The sequence below is a fragment of the Vulpes lagopus genome, chromosome 5 (assembly GCF_018345385.1).
Source record: "Vulpes lagopus strain Blue_001 chromosome 5, ASM1834538v1, whole genome shotgun sequence".
Lineage (NCBI taxonomy): Eukaryota > Metazoa > Chordata > Mammalia > Carnivora > Canidae > Vulpes > Vulpes lagopus.
This window is the reverse complement of record NC_054828.1, coordinates 113,342,386-113,357,590: the sequence shown is the minus strand read 5'-3', so window position 1 is coordinate 113,357,590 and position 15,205 is coordinate 113,342,386. Positions and strand designations below refer to the sequence as shown.

General features: G+C 38.3%; 1 protein-coding gene across 2 annotated transcripts in view; it reads left to right on the top strand.

The window, feature by feature from the left end:
* HADHB (hydroxyacyl-CoA dehydrogenase trifunctional multienzyme complex subunit beta) overlaps positions 1-15,205 on the top strand; it is a 44,383-nt gene that overhangs the window by 3,426 nt on the left and 25,752 nt on the right. For both annotated transcript variants that reach the window (XM_041754651.1, XM_041754652.1), the window contains exons 2-4: positions 3,720-3,794; positions 3,904-3,948; positions 10,294-10,393. In XM_041754651.1, coding sequence (XP_041610585.1) covers positions 3,728-3,794; positions 3,904-3,948; positions 10,294-10,393 — 212 coding nt within the window. In that variant the 5' untranslated portion in view covers positions 3,720-3,727. The remainder of the gene's footprint in view (positions 1-3,719; positions 3,795-3,903; positions 3,949-10,293; positions 10,394-15,205) is intronic.

The following is a 15,205-nucleotide window of genomic DNA, read 5'->3' as shown; positions in this document are numbered from 1 at the left end:
TTGATTACCTGAATGATCTTGGCAAAGAGAATGAAATTATTCTGAATGGTTTAAACCCAAGAGTTGGGCTGGATTCAATGCCATGTAAACAATTTATGGCAACTTCATAATGAAATGAAATGGATATTTGGGTGAAAACCAGATTCCATTATAGATCGTTTCTCTTTTATTTGTAACAGTTCTTTATGGGTTATGGATTGTTTTATCCTTTTGTTTTATGTTTTACAAATATTTACAAATATTTTTTCTGAATCTGTTGTTTGCCTTTTAACTTTATTTTAATATCTTTTGCTGTGTAGATATTTTGTGTGTTTATCTAATTAGATCCACTGGTTACTCTTTTCCTTTATGACCTTTGGGTTTTGTGCCATATGTTGGAAACCTTTCCCCATATAAGAATATGAAAATATTCTGATACCTTTTTCTAGTGCTTTTAGTTAAAATATATATGTATAATTACATTAATCATATCTGAAATTGATTTGTACATGTGTGAGTTATGGACCTAAAGTTTTTTCCAGATGATTAGCCATTTCACCAACAAATTCATAGAATAATTCATCTTTTCCCCACTTATTTGAAATGTTATCTTTTTTTGGAGAATTTTTTTTTTTTTTTAAGATGTATTTATTTTAGAGGGATAAGGAAAGCAGGAGGAGCAGAGGGAGAGTCCCAAGCAGACTCCATGCTGAGGATGGAGCCTATTTGGCTCCATCTCAGAACCCTAGAGATCACGACTGAAGCTGAAACCAGGAGTCAGATGCTTGATAGACTGTACCACCTAGGCACCCCAGGAGAGAGAATCTTAAGTAGGCTCCACACCCAGGGTGGAGCCTGACACAGAGCTTGATCTCACCACCATGAGACCTGAGCTGACATTGAGATTGGATGCTCAAGGGTTGAGTCACTTAGGCACCCCTGAAGTTTATCCTTGTTACATACTCAATTCTCTTGCACTTAAGTATGCTTCAGAACTTGCTACATCCTGTTCTGTTGGCTAATTTCATTTATTCCTATGCCAGAATTGCACTGCTTAATTCCTACTGTTTTTTTTTTTTTTAAGATTTTATTTATTCATGAGAGAGAGAGAGAGGTAGAGACATAGGCAGAGGGAGAAGCAGGCTCCATGCAGGGAGCCTGATGTGGGACTAGATCCTGGGACTCCAAGATCATGCCCTGAGCCAAAGGTAGACGCTTAACCACTGAGCCACCCAGGCATCCCAATTCCTACTGTTTTTATAGAAAGCTTTGGTATCTATTGAAGCAAGGTCCCTCACACCCACCTCTTTTTATCGAAATTTTGACTATTTTCATGATGTTTATTTTAGGGTGAACTTAGGGGATTTTTTTTTTTAAGATTTATTTTTTAGAGAGAGTGAGGGGAGGGACAGAGGGAGAGGGAGAGAGAATCTATAGCAGACTCACTGCTGAACACAGAGCCTAATGTGGGACTCAATCCCAGGACCCCAAGATCATGATCTGAGCTGAAACCAAGAGTTGTAGCCTTAACTAAAGGAGCCACCCAGGGGCCCCTACTTAAGGGAATTTGTATCCAAGACTCATGTGGCGTCTTATGTAGCTTCTGGAAACAGTGTTGCTCATCTCTTGGGTCAGTTTGTGTCTTCCTGGATAGAGTCTAGAGTCTTTTGAATATCCCTAGGCTAGTAGTGAGCCTAGAGTTGGGACTCCTTCATCTCTTTTCAATTCACATATTTGGAAAAATGTGATTTTTTTTCTTCTTTGAAGTCATAGGACATCCTATGACCCAAGAGAAATTAAACAAGGCTTTTATATCATCTATCATATTTGTGTGACATTACCCCAAAATTTAGCAGATTAAAACAATAAAAATTTATTATGCAGCTTCTGGGGGTAACTTAGCTGGATTGTTCTGACTTAATATCTCACAAGGGTGCAGTCAGAATATTGGCCAGGGCAGTCATCATTTGAGAGCTTACCTGTACTTGAGGATCCACTTCAAGTTCACATGACTGTTGGCAGGAGAGGGTAGTTCCTCACCACATGAATCTCTTCATAAGGTTCAAGATGTGCCAGTTGGCTTCTGCCAGAGTGAGTGATTGGAGAGGAAGAACAAGAGCAAAACTGCAGTATTCTTTATAGCTTAATCTCAGAAGTGACATACATCACTTCTGACATGAACCAACTGTGGTACAGTGTGTGTGGGGCAACTATACAAGGATATGAATACCAAAAGGTGGAGATTATTGGCAACCGTTGTGGAGGCTGGGTACCACAGCCTTCATAAGCAAATCTCATCAGCTTATTCTTTTTTCTTTTTTTTTAAGTTAAAATGTGTTTCAAAATTCAGAAATTATAAAAAACGGGACAGTGACAAGTCTTCCTTACACCCTGTCCTCTAGTTGCTTAGTTTCCTTCCTTCCTTTTTAATGTCTTATTTCTACTTTCAGGGATATTTTATACAGATACAAGGAAATATATGTATTATTTTTTTCTTTTTTTGACATGAATGATAGTAGCTGTACACTATTTTACATCTTGCTTTTTTCACTTAATACAGGTTAACATTGATTCCATATTGGTACATAACCATTTCCTTATCTTTCATAGCTGCATAATATTTCATGGAGTGGTTGTAGTGTGCTTTACTTAACCAGTTCGCTATTTTTGGTTCTTTTGATATTTTGCTATTACAAACAGTGGTGACGTGAGTTATGTCCCATGTGTGTTAGTAACATCCTAGAAGTGGAAATGTATAAAAAATTTGATATAGTTGTAGTTTTGACAGTTAATTGCCCAATTGCCCTCTCTAGGGATTGTCCCAGCTTGGCCTCTCAGCAGCGTTATAGAGGGTGCCTGTTTGTACATACTCTTAATATACAGAGTATATCAAACTTTCCATTTGCCCAGGTCAAATATTGTATCTCTGTGTGGTTTCAATTTGCATTTCTTTTGAGAATGAAATTGCACTTCTTTTCACATACCTAAAAGCCATCCATTATTTCTGTTTCTATGAACAGTATGTTTATGTTCTTTGCCCATTTTTTTTCTTGCTGATTTGTAGGAATTAATTTTTAAGAATTTAGAGGAACAATTCGTATATTTTAAATATTTTTAATATGTAGGGTTTTGATATTTTTTTATTATTTTGAAACAAAAGCAAGCCTATTAAGTAGCAAGTGCAAAAAAAAAAAAGGAGCAAGTGCAATACATAAACTTTTTTTCTAATAGCATTTGGAAGTAAGCTGCTAACATGATGCTATACCACCTCTGAACACTTGAATGTACCTTCCCTTACCTGTGAACACTGCACAAGGCATTCTTCCTAATCACAATACAGCCTTCAAAGTCTGCAAATTAACATTGGTGGCTTCGTGGTCGTGTCCAGCAACCTCTCTACTCCTTTGGCTCTAGAGAAGAACATAAATTTGGAGCTGGACTGCTTGGCTTCCCATCCCAGCTCTGCCTCTTACTAGTTGTGGATCTTTGGGCAAATCTGTATGCCTCAGTTTTCTCATCTCTTACAAAGAGTGTAATAATAATGTTTAAAATAGTGGTTGCATGTTATGAAAGCCATGTCAATGTAGCTATAAGAATATCATTAGAGGAAGGATAGTTGGTAATACCTTAAATTTTATAGTACTTTATAGACATCATGGATAAGATTATCAGAAATCATGGACTATAAGCGACAAATTGTTCAAATAACCCAGGATATGTTTTTGTTCTCCTCTTTTCAGATTTCAGAATGACTTCCATCTTGACTTACACATTTAAAAATCTTCCTAATGCATCAACATGGGCCCTCCGATTTTGTAAGTTTAATTTCTTCTTTCTTTTTGAAGAGGAGACTTGCATTTATAAGCTTCTTACACAGGCACTGAGTTGTACTGCCTTTTGTAAACAATTTGTTTTATCTTCTAGCTGTAAGACCTCTGAGCTGTTCCTCCCAGCTACGAGCTGCCCCAGGTACAATAATTTATAAAACAAACATTTCTGGCTTAAATGTTAGATTCTAGAACTGGGAATTCTGAATAAAAACCAAGACTAATTTGCAGATTCTCCCTTTGTTATGAGCAACAGGAACATCACAATTGCCTTCAAACTAAAACAATATAGGGCTTACTAGTAATGATGTTGCACAGTGCAGGGTTGACAGGAGGCTGCTGCTGGATTCATGGCAGTTCCATGAACCTTGCCAATCAGCTTATTCATCTGTTAGTCCTGGAGATAATTACCATACAGACATTCTTGAGGCAAAGTTAAATTTTTAAATTTACAATTAGTGATAGGCTTCTCCGTTAATGACATCTACAAGAGAACCCACTCCTGAAATGTGGGTGACTGGGGAACTAGTTAATTAAAAAATGTTGTTTAGTCAATATGAAATGAAAAAGTAGGGAAATGTGTTGATTTTATACGATCGTATTGACCCTTGGCAAATGCAGTGTAGATATGTATCTTGTAGGTGGTATCCCCATTTTAAGTATATAAACCTGCTATAGGTACGTATCTTCACTGGCCAGAGCTGAAAACACTTTGACATGTTCATGCCATAATTCTCTTTTGACCTATGACTTACGATTTTGGATTTATTATGGTATTTCTACTTGGCTAGTAGCTTGATAGAAAAGCCCTTTACCAGGTTTCAGAAGACCTCTGTTCCAATTCTGTCTCTTTCTGGGCACTGTGGCCTTGAACTGTCACTTTACTTCCCTGTGCTTTAATTTCTTTGTCTAAAAAAGAATAATAATTCTAGTCTTGTTAGCCTCAAATAGAAAGATATCTCAAAGCACTTTGAAAAATAAACTCAATATAAGATGATATTTCTATATTTTACATACAGTATATGGTCAGAAATCTGTTGCCTCATCCCACCTAGCAAAGTTTCATGTTGTCATGTAAGATAGATTTTTCTGGCCTCTAAATTCTAGCTAGCATATGGATTTGTTTTAGTCTCGTGAAGAATAATTCCTTTCTGTCTCATTTACCTTTTCCCAATTCAAGTGTTTGCCCCCCATGCCTTTGCGTTGCAGTCACACAAATGGATGTGGTTCTTGACAACTGGGAGAAGGTCAAAATGAATACCAACAGAAGGAGAGCATTTGGAGTATTTTTCTTTATACCATTCCTTAACTGTTTTTGTGTTTCTGTCACCTCAACTAAATTGCCAGTCCTTGTGAGACTGGAGCCTTTTTATATCCCTGGTGTCTAACAGTGATTTGTTTTAGCACTAATGAAGATCGTGTGCCAGAAGGCACATGATAAGACAAAGGAATGTGACCAACTGATTTGTGGGGAGGGAGTAGGCATATGCTGAACAGGTTTTATGTTGCAGTAATTTTATAACATAATCCTCTTGAAGCTCATGTGAAATGTCCCTGCTTGACAAAACTCTTGGGATGAAGGATTTAGAATAGAGGAATACTGAATTTATTGATGTTTTCAGTCTTTGGATGGACTGGAAAGGTGTCTGATGAAGAGGCCATTCACATGGGAGGGTACATGTATAAAGGCAGAGAGATTGAAATGAGCAAATGAGCAATGTGAGGGACTGGGGGCTTTCTCATCTTTTTTACATGTTGAGGAGGGGGGATTTCTTTGGGATAGTTAAGATGGAACTAGTAAAGCAGGGAACTCATTAGTAGAGTCAGGAATTTGAATTTTATTTGTAAGTGTATAAAAGGAACATGAGGTACTTGGAATGACATGATGGCATGTCATCTGACTTCCCTTTACTGCTTTATTCTCTCCAAGGTCAGTCACAAGTAATCTGCAGATCTTCTAATTCAGTGGCCTTTTTCCAGTCCTCATTCTCCTTGAGTATTGAAACATTTGACCATCCTTTTTTTTTTTTTTTTTTTTTTTTTAATGATAGTCACAGAGAGAGAGAGAGAGAGGTAGAGACACAGGCAGAGGGAGAAGCAGGCTCCATGCACCGGGAGCCCGATGTGGGATTCGATCCCGGGTTTCCAGGATCGCGCCCTGGGCCAAAGGCAGGCGCCAAACCACTGCGCCACCCAGGGATCCCGAAACATTTGACCGTCTTGTGCTCCTTTGATACTCTCTGACTTTTGCTATCATGCACTATTCTCTCCTGATTCTCCTGCTGCCTCTCAAGTTTACTTTCTGTCCCACATCTGTCTGCGCTCTGAATGGAGATCACAAAGCCAGGTGTCTTTAGTTGTGAGTAATGGACTCACTCAAGTGAAGAATAAGCTGTGTACTACAGCTGGGGGAGGCGTTAGGAACCAGGCAGCTCTAGGGGCTAGCTGCTTTTGTCTTTCTCCTGGCCAGATGGTATGTTGCTTTCCTGCTTTATATCCTTCTTCACTCTTCCTTCTGGCTTCTTTGCTCACTCAAGGTTTTTGCTGCCCTATAAATGGCTTATAAGTGACCTCAGTTTGCCAGTACCCTAGTTTTTCCTCATGATATCCTTTCAGCTTCAACTAATTAGTGTTTCTCTTAATGCTTCTTTGCATAGATTGCTAAGAGAATCTGACTAGCATAGCTTATCACTAATATGTAGGTGACGTGGGTCTCTGGTTGACCACTCTATGTATTGACTTTTGGTGGTCTAGTATCCACTTGGAGTCTAATCAGCTTTGACTGTGAGTTTAGGGGACACGGTATCTGTGACTGCCTCTTTGTCAAGGACTCCAAGCAGGGCAGCTCCCTCTAAAGGGGTAAAGGATGAGCAGGCACTATAAACTCTGTTTTTCTTCTTTATTCTAAACCGCAAATATTTCCTGGCTCTCCTGTCCGTATTCTATTTCTCTTCAGAGCTTTACCTATCCAATGGACATACCCTCCTGAGTATCTCTCCATCGCTTCAAAGTTAGGATGTTTAAAAGTGGAATCATCTTTCTTCCCAAACTAGTTCTTACTCTTTGTAGAATGGCTGGGTTTTCTTAATCTCTAAGCTTCTGTTATAATACTGTTTTCCTTTCTTTCCATATCTAATTGGTCACCAGGATGCCTATTCTTCCTTTTTAAAATCCCTTGTATTGGTCCCTTCCTTTCCATTCACACATTGATGCTACTATCCTGGCTTTTAGCACCACATGCTAAAAGTCCCCTTGCTTATCTCCCTGTACTTTTATGTCCTTCACCAGCACATCTCCATTACAGCTGCCAGGGAAATCTTTGTATCCTATTATATATGTCTCCTACCTTTGACTATTATTTCCTTCAAGTTGATTGTGGATGTTTATAATAAATAGTTCTTTATGATATTAGTAGGTGTGGTTAGGTCAAAAAAGTATACATAACACATAAGGATATGCACATATGTGCATTAAAAGAAAAAAAGTTTGAAAGTATATACACCAAATTAACAGTATCTAACCCAAAGGAAATAATATGGCAGGAGAGGCCATCAAGAGGAAATTTAAGGTTTTACTCTCCATGTTTTAGATTTTTTTTTTATTGTCATAACCATATATTCATGTTTTTTTTTTTTTAATTTTTTATTTATTTATGATAGTCACAGAGAGAGAGAGAGAGAGGCAGAGACATAGGCAGAGGGAGAAGCAGGCTCCATGCACCGGGAGCCTGATGTGGGATTCGATCCCGGGTCTCCAGGATCGCGCCCCGGGCCAAAGGCAAGCGCCAAACCACTGCGCCACCCAGGGATCCCCTCATGTTTTATTTTTTAATTTAAAAAATTGGATTGCTGGGTGGCTCAGCGGTTTAGCGCCTGCCTTTGGCCCAAGGCATGATCCTGGAGTCTTGGGATCGAGTCCCACGTTGGGCTCCTTGCAGGAAGCCTACTTCACCCTCTGCCTATGTCTCTGCCTCTCTCTCTCTCTCTCTCTCTGGATCTCTCATGAATAAATAAATAAATAAAATCTTTTTTTAAAAAAGCAATCTTTCTCTAATTTTTTATTTTATTATTATTATTTATTATTTTTTAAATCATGAGAGACCCAGAGAGAGAGAGGCAGAGACATAGGCAGAGGGCGAAGCATAGGGATTTGATCCCACCTGTGATCATGCCCTGAGCCAAGGCAGATGCTCAACCACTGAGCCACCAGGTGTCCCAAGATTGCTCTTTTTTTATTGAAGTATAATTAACACACAATGTTATATTAGTTTTAGGTGTACAATGTAATGATTCAACAGTTCTATACATTACTGAGTGCTCATCAAGATAAGTGCACATTTAATCCCTTTCACCTATTTCACCTATTCCCCGCCCTACCTACCCCTCCTTTGGCAACCACCAGTATGTTCTCTGTATTTAAGACTCTGGCTTCTTTTTGTTTGTCTCTTCTTTTCTTTGTTCATTTGTTTTGTTTCTTAAATTTCACATGAGTGAAATCACGTTTTTATCTTTCTCTGACTTATTTCACTTAGCATTATGTACTCTAAGTTCATCCATGTTGTTGCAGATGCCAAGATCTCATTCTTTTTTGTTTGTTTTTAAGATTTTATTTATTTGACAGAGAGAGTGAGCACAAACACAGATAGTGGCAGGCAGAGGGAAAGGGAGAAGCAGACTCCCCAAGGAGCAGGGAGCCTGATGTAGGATTGGATCCCAGGACCCTGGATCATGACCTGAGCTGAAGGCAGATGCTTAACCAATTGAGGCACCTATGTGCCCCATTCTGTTTTTTTTTTTTTAAACTCCATTGTGTTTGTGTGTGTGTGTGTGTGTGTGTATACACCTTCTCTATTCATTTGTTTATGGGCTTGTAAGTAATGCAATAAACACAGAGATGCATATATCAATTTAAATTAGTGTTTTCATATGCTTTGGGTAAATATCCAGTAGTGGAATTACTAGATCATATGGTATTTCTATTTTTACTTTTTTGAAGAACCTTCATACTGTCTTCTAAGTGGCTGCAACAATTTCCATTTCCATCAACAGTACATGAAGGTTCCTTTTTTTCCATGTCCTGGTCAACACTTGTTATATCTTACCTTTTTTATTTTAGCCATTCTGACTGGAGTAGTTTTGATTTGCATTTGCATTTGCCTGTTGATTTTCATGTGTCTGTTGCTGTTTGTATATTTTTTTTGGAAAAATGTCTATTCAAGTTCTCTCCCCATTTTTATTCAGATTTGGATTTTTTTGGTGTTAAGTTGTAGAAGTTCTTTACAGATTTTGCTTTTTTTTTTTTTTTTTTTTTGAGAGAGAGAGAGAACGTGTGTGCAAGTTGGGAGGAATGAAGGGAGAGGGAAAGAGAATCTCAAGCATATTCCCCACTGAGCCTGGAGCCTAACAATGGGCTTGATCTCACAACTCTGAGATCAAGACCCTCATGACCAAGAGTCAGACACTGACTGAGCCAACCAGGGGCTCCTGCCTTGTGTTTTGCTGATGGTTTCCTTAGCTGTGTAAACCCTTTTTATTTTTATATAGTCCCATTAGTTTATTTTTGGTTTTGTTTCCATGGCCTCAGGAGACATATCTAGAAAGATACTGGTATAGCCAATGTCAGAGAAATTATCGCTTGTGCTCTCTTCTAGGAGCTTCATGGTTTCAGGTCTCACATTTAGGTCTTTAACCCATTTTGATTTTATTTTTGTGTGTGCTGTAAGAAAGTGATCCAGTTTCATTCTTTTACATGTAACTGTCTAGTTTTCTTAGCAAAATTTGATGAAGAGACTGTTTTTTCCCCATTGTGTATTCTTGCTTCTTCTGTCATAAATTAAGCATATAAGTGTGGGTTTATTTCTGGGCTCTCTATTCTGTTCCATTGATCTGAGTCTGTTTTTGTGCCAGTCCTATACTGACACAAAGGTTGTTCTTTTGATGTTAGAAAGTAGACAAATTAAGTAAAACAGAATCAGGAAGCATTCTAGGTTTTCGCAGAATGGCAATAATCACCAAATGGCCTTAGTTTCTACATAAAAAAGCAAGAGTACTAAGGTTTGTGAAGAGTAGATGTCAGTTATTGGGATTTTTTTATTTTTTTTAGGATTTTTATCTTTTTAAGTAATCTCTATACCCAATGTGGGCCTTGAATTTACAACCCAGAGATCAGTCAGGCACCCTGGGACTTCATCTGTTAGGGACAGACATGTATCACATTGGTTGTTTTCAGTGTGATAGATTGTCCAACATTTGAGAAAAAGAAACCATTTTCTTAATGGCATGAATACCCTCATCATTAGGTATAATCTCTGTATTTACCTTAAATATCATATGGAAACTTGTAAATGCTTAGTCCATTTTTTAGCATTTTGTTTATTGAAGTGATTTGGTAAATGGCAAATGCAACTTGGTGTTGAATAGGTTAAAATGTAGAAAGTCATCTGACTTCATATATTTGAATTAACAGTTCTTTGAACTTTATCTTAAAGCTGCACAGACCAAATCAAAGAAAACCTTAGCCAAACCCAACATAAGGAATATTGTGGTAGTGGATGGTGTTCGCATTCCGTTTTTGCAGTCAGGCACTTCGTAAGTATGAAATGATTGTATTCTTTTCTTCTTTTTCTTTTTCCTAGCTTTATTCAGGTATGATTGGCAAATAGAAGTTGTACATATATGTATACATTGTGAAATAATTACTACAGTTGGATTAACACATTCATCATCCCATATACTTTTTATTTATTTCTTCTTTTAAGATATTTTCAAAACTGGTCATTGTAAATGTAACCTAGTAGGTAATAGTATTGTTAGCGGACTAACGTATGGATAGCATTTTTATGAAGGTAATACAGAATAAATCAAGCCAGTAGTAAAATAATATGGCAAAATTTGTTTTTTATCCTTTATCATGAACAGGCCTAGTGTAGTTTTAAATTGAACCAACCCTATTTTGAAAACCTAGTGTGGGTCCAGATACCTTGGTTGCAACCGGGGTATACTTTCCTTGTGTGGAGATAAGTACATTGTTTCTGTGCTTCTTCACAAGTTTGAATACTGAGGCTATGGATCCACAGGTATTTATAAGGGCCTTTAATTCACTGCTTTGGCTTCCTGGAAATGATCAGAATTGCACTTGACAGTCTGGTCCAAATCCCAGCATAACACAGCCCCAACTAAATGGAACCAGAATGATCCTTGATGAGTACAAAAATTTTCCAGAACCAAACTGCTCTTCTCTGTAGACTTTACTTCTCCTTTTCTCTCCCCAAGTGAGGCCCAGTCTGTCCAAAAGCTGATAATGGACTTTGGTAACTAGTTTCAAACTAAATGAAACATCAGTTCTAGTCTGTGTAGATTGTTTTGATACCCATATTTTGAACGAGCAGTCACTAACTTAAAAATGCATTGCGGAATGTTAGGCATCTGCTAAAAATAGTAGGGCCTATCATTATGTACTAATATAGAAAGATCCTAAAAGTAAGTTAAGTGTAAAGAGCAAGGTACAGAGCAGTATATAATGCCATTGTTTGTGGACGATACATACGTACATATACATGTACACACACAAACGGTAAACCTTCTCTTTTAAACATGGTTTAGAATCTAGAGAGTATTTTCTTACAGAAGTAATACTCTAAGCAGTGGTAAAGTTTCTTCATTCACCCTCTTAGTATAGTAACCCATTTTCTGTTTATAATCTTTTGTGTACTGATAAAAGCAGTAAGAGTAAAAATCTGAAGCTTTAGTGGCAAGAGGGTGAGGACAGGGGATCCTCCTTGTACTCAGCAGCAACAGGATAGGAAAAGTTTCATCAAGAATAGAAAGTTCTAGGCTTTCTTCTTTTTTTGTAAGAGCTGTTATACTACATGGATGTTTGTTTCCAAGTGTTTTACCAGCTATTAAGAAATGTGAACACACTTAACTATCTCATTTACTTATCATTATAATTATTTTTTTAAGGTTTTATTTATTCATGATAGAGAGAGAGAGAGAGAGAGAGAGAGAGAGAGAGAGAGGGAGGCAAGAGACACAGGCAGAGGGAGAAGCAGGCTCCATGCAGGGAGCCCGACACAGGACTCGATCCCAGGACTGCAGGATCGTACCCTGGGCCAAAGGCAGGCGCCAAACCACTGAGCCACCCAGGGATCCCCTCATTTACTTATAATTAAACAGTTCCTTTGGTAATTAATGTTTGCATGACGTTTGATTTGAGATATTCAGCACATTGGTGTGAGGTTTGTTCCTTTTGTTGTTCATGGTTGTGTTTTAGTTCTTTAGTTTTTAGTTCTATTCAGGATTTTTTTTTTTTAAGATTTTATTTATTCGTGAGATACAGAGAGAGAGAGAGAGAGAGAGAGAGAGAGAGACAGACATAGAGGGAGAAGCAGGCTCCTCATAGGGAGCCTGTTGTGGAACTTGATCCCGAACCTGGGATCATGTCCTGAGCCAGAGGCAGATGCTCAACCGCTGAGCCACCCAGGTGCCCCTCTATTCAGGATCTTAACTGACGAAGAATGTAAGGAATTAAAGTTAATACGGAAGAAAGAAAAAAATTAAGGTAATATTTATATAAAGAACAAAGGTGACAAAAAATAATATAGAGGGAAGAATATATGAAGAGGACAAATAATTGAGTCACGTAAGTGATATTATGATTGAGATGACAAATAGCTACTCTATAATTGATGATTTTCTAGTGGAAAAAGATCTTTTCCTGCTTAATTTTCAGGAAGGTTGCATTTAACTCGAGTGCTGTTTGAAAGACCAGGTTCTCAAAGGGGAAGGGCATTTGGGAAGCACTCCTAGGAATAGATGCCAGCAGTGGAATTTCAAAGTCTTTTAGTCATCTTGGTAAAGGGGGTGTAGGAACATGAAAATTAAGATTTTTTTTTTTAAGATTTTATTTATTTATTCAAGAGAGGCAGAGAGAGACAGAGACATAGGCAGAGAGAGAACCAGGCTACTCGCAGGGAGCCCGTTGCGGGACTCTATCCCCAGATCCCGGGATCACCCCCTGAGCTGAAGGCAGACGCTCAACTGCTGAGTCACCCAGGTGTCCCGAGAATTAAGATTATAAAGTGATAAATAATTTATTGTTTGGACATTTTATTTTTAATTTTTTTTTTTTTAAATTTTTTATTTATTTATGATAGTCACAGAGAGAGAGAGAGAGGCAGAGACACAGGCGGAGGGAGAAGCAGGCTCCATGCACCGGGAGCCTGATGTGGGATTCGATCCCGGGTCTCCAGGATCGCGCCCTGGGCCAAAGGCAGGCGCCAAACCGCTGCGCCACCCAGGGATCCCTGTTTGGACATTTTAAAATTGACATACAATGTTTCTCCAGAATATTCTTTCCTAAATTTGAGGATACTGATTTTACCTTATAAAAGATTTGGAAAACTGATCATTTTTCTGTGATTCAGAGTGAAAATAAAAACATTTTTGGATTTTTAGGTTTTGATTTTCAGAACTTGAAGAAAGAACTTTCTTGTTCAATCCAATGGTTAACTCTTTGACTTAAAGGGAATTTATTTTTAACATTTTTTTATAATTAATAATTTTTTAAAAATTTTTATTTATTTAGGATAGTCACACACACAGAGAGAGAGAGAGAGAGGCAGAGACACAGGCAGAGGGAGAAGAAGCAGGCTCCATGCACCGAGAGCCCGACGTGGGATTCGATCCTGGGTCTCCAGGATCGCGCCCTGGCCAAAGGCAGGCGCCAAACCGCCGAGCCACCCAGGGATCCCTATTTTTAACATTTAAATAAACTAAAGAGTTTACATCCAGATCTTGGGTTTTGTTTTGTTTTAAGATTTTATTTATTTGTTTTGAGAGAGACCATAGGAGTAGAGGGAAGGAACAGAGGAAGAGGGAAAAACACTCCCTGCTGAGCAGGGAGCCCCATGTGGAACTCAGTCCCAGAATACTGGGGTCATGACCTGAGCTGAGGGCAGATGCCTAACCAACTGAGCCACTGAGGTGCCCCAGGTCTTGGTTTCTAAATACTTTCTTCAATATTAGGAACTAGGGTTTCCTAGAACCTAGGCTGAGCTGGAGAAAATACAAGGTGAGGCTGGAGCGTGTTGTTAGTGCCTGGAAGTGAAGAAGTGCTTAAAAAAAAAATGGGCATGGTAAAATGACATGGGGCCAACCTGAAGTAGCTTCCAATAAAATAGAGTGTTACATCATAACCCAAAGAATAAATATTTGTATGAGTTCAATCTGATATAAATAAATGATTGAATAAATACATAAATGAGAGAAGGGACACATCATCTTTACTAAAGGATTTCAGCTAATACATGTAGAAGCAATGAGGAAAATCAGCATTAGAACACAGTAGTAATTGGGGCAAGCAGTTGCTACGAATGAATGCTAAAATTAGTGAGAAATGTTGAGAAATAAGATATCTGCATAGCTTCAAACTCTCTCCCCCCAAAATATTTAACTTCTGTGATGTTTTTACCATATGTCCACAAATCCGTTGTTATTCCTTCCACTAGGAAGTGGAGCTTAATCCTCCCTTTGAGTGATGGCAGGACTAGTGACTCACTTCCATACTTAAATTGAGTACAGAAAGGGAAAAATAGTGGAGAAAACTGGCAGACACTGCTTTAACCAAGCAATCAATATAACAGCACTAGTAATAAGTCATATTGCTGTTGTGTACATTCTAATACGAAGCAATGAGGAGGTCACTTTACCTCCGTTGTATTCTTCCCCCAAACCTATGGCCCTAGTCTTCCAAGTGTCAAGGTCACAAAAGACAAGGAAGGGCTGAAAACTGTCGCAGATTGGAGGAAACAAAGGAGGCATGACAACTAAATGCGTGGATTTGGTCTTGGAACAGACCTGTGAGAGGGCCTTAGTAGAAAAACTGATGAGATCCAGATAAAGTTAGCAGTTTAGTGAATAGTCTTGTGCCAAGTGTTAATTTCTTAGTGTTGACTAGTTGGTTCCATAAGATATGAGCATAAGGGGAAGCCAGGTGGAGGGTATTCAGGAGCTCTGTCCTATCTATCCAGTTCTGTCGGAAATCTCAAATTACTTCAAAAAGTTTCTTAAAAAGTCCTGATATGTCCTTCATGTTCCTTTGGGCATTACAAAATAAGTAATATATTTTGAACGGTAAGTAAAAAGAGCTTAAAAGGTAGAGTTTAGTTTTAAAGAGCATGTAACGTATGCCATGTTGAGTACTGACATGAATTACTGTCATATAAGATACTGGGCCACACATCTTTGTTAGATTCATAGCCAGCTCAGTAGAAGTTAAGGCTTGCCAGATTGTTAAGGATGACAAATAGTAGTCATGCTGTTGCTTCATTTGAAATGATGGACTGCCTCAGATAGCAAAGTGAAGTGCATTTGCAGCAGCATGTGTTAGATATTATCTCT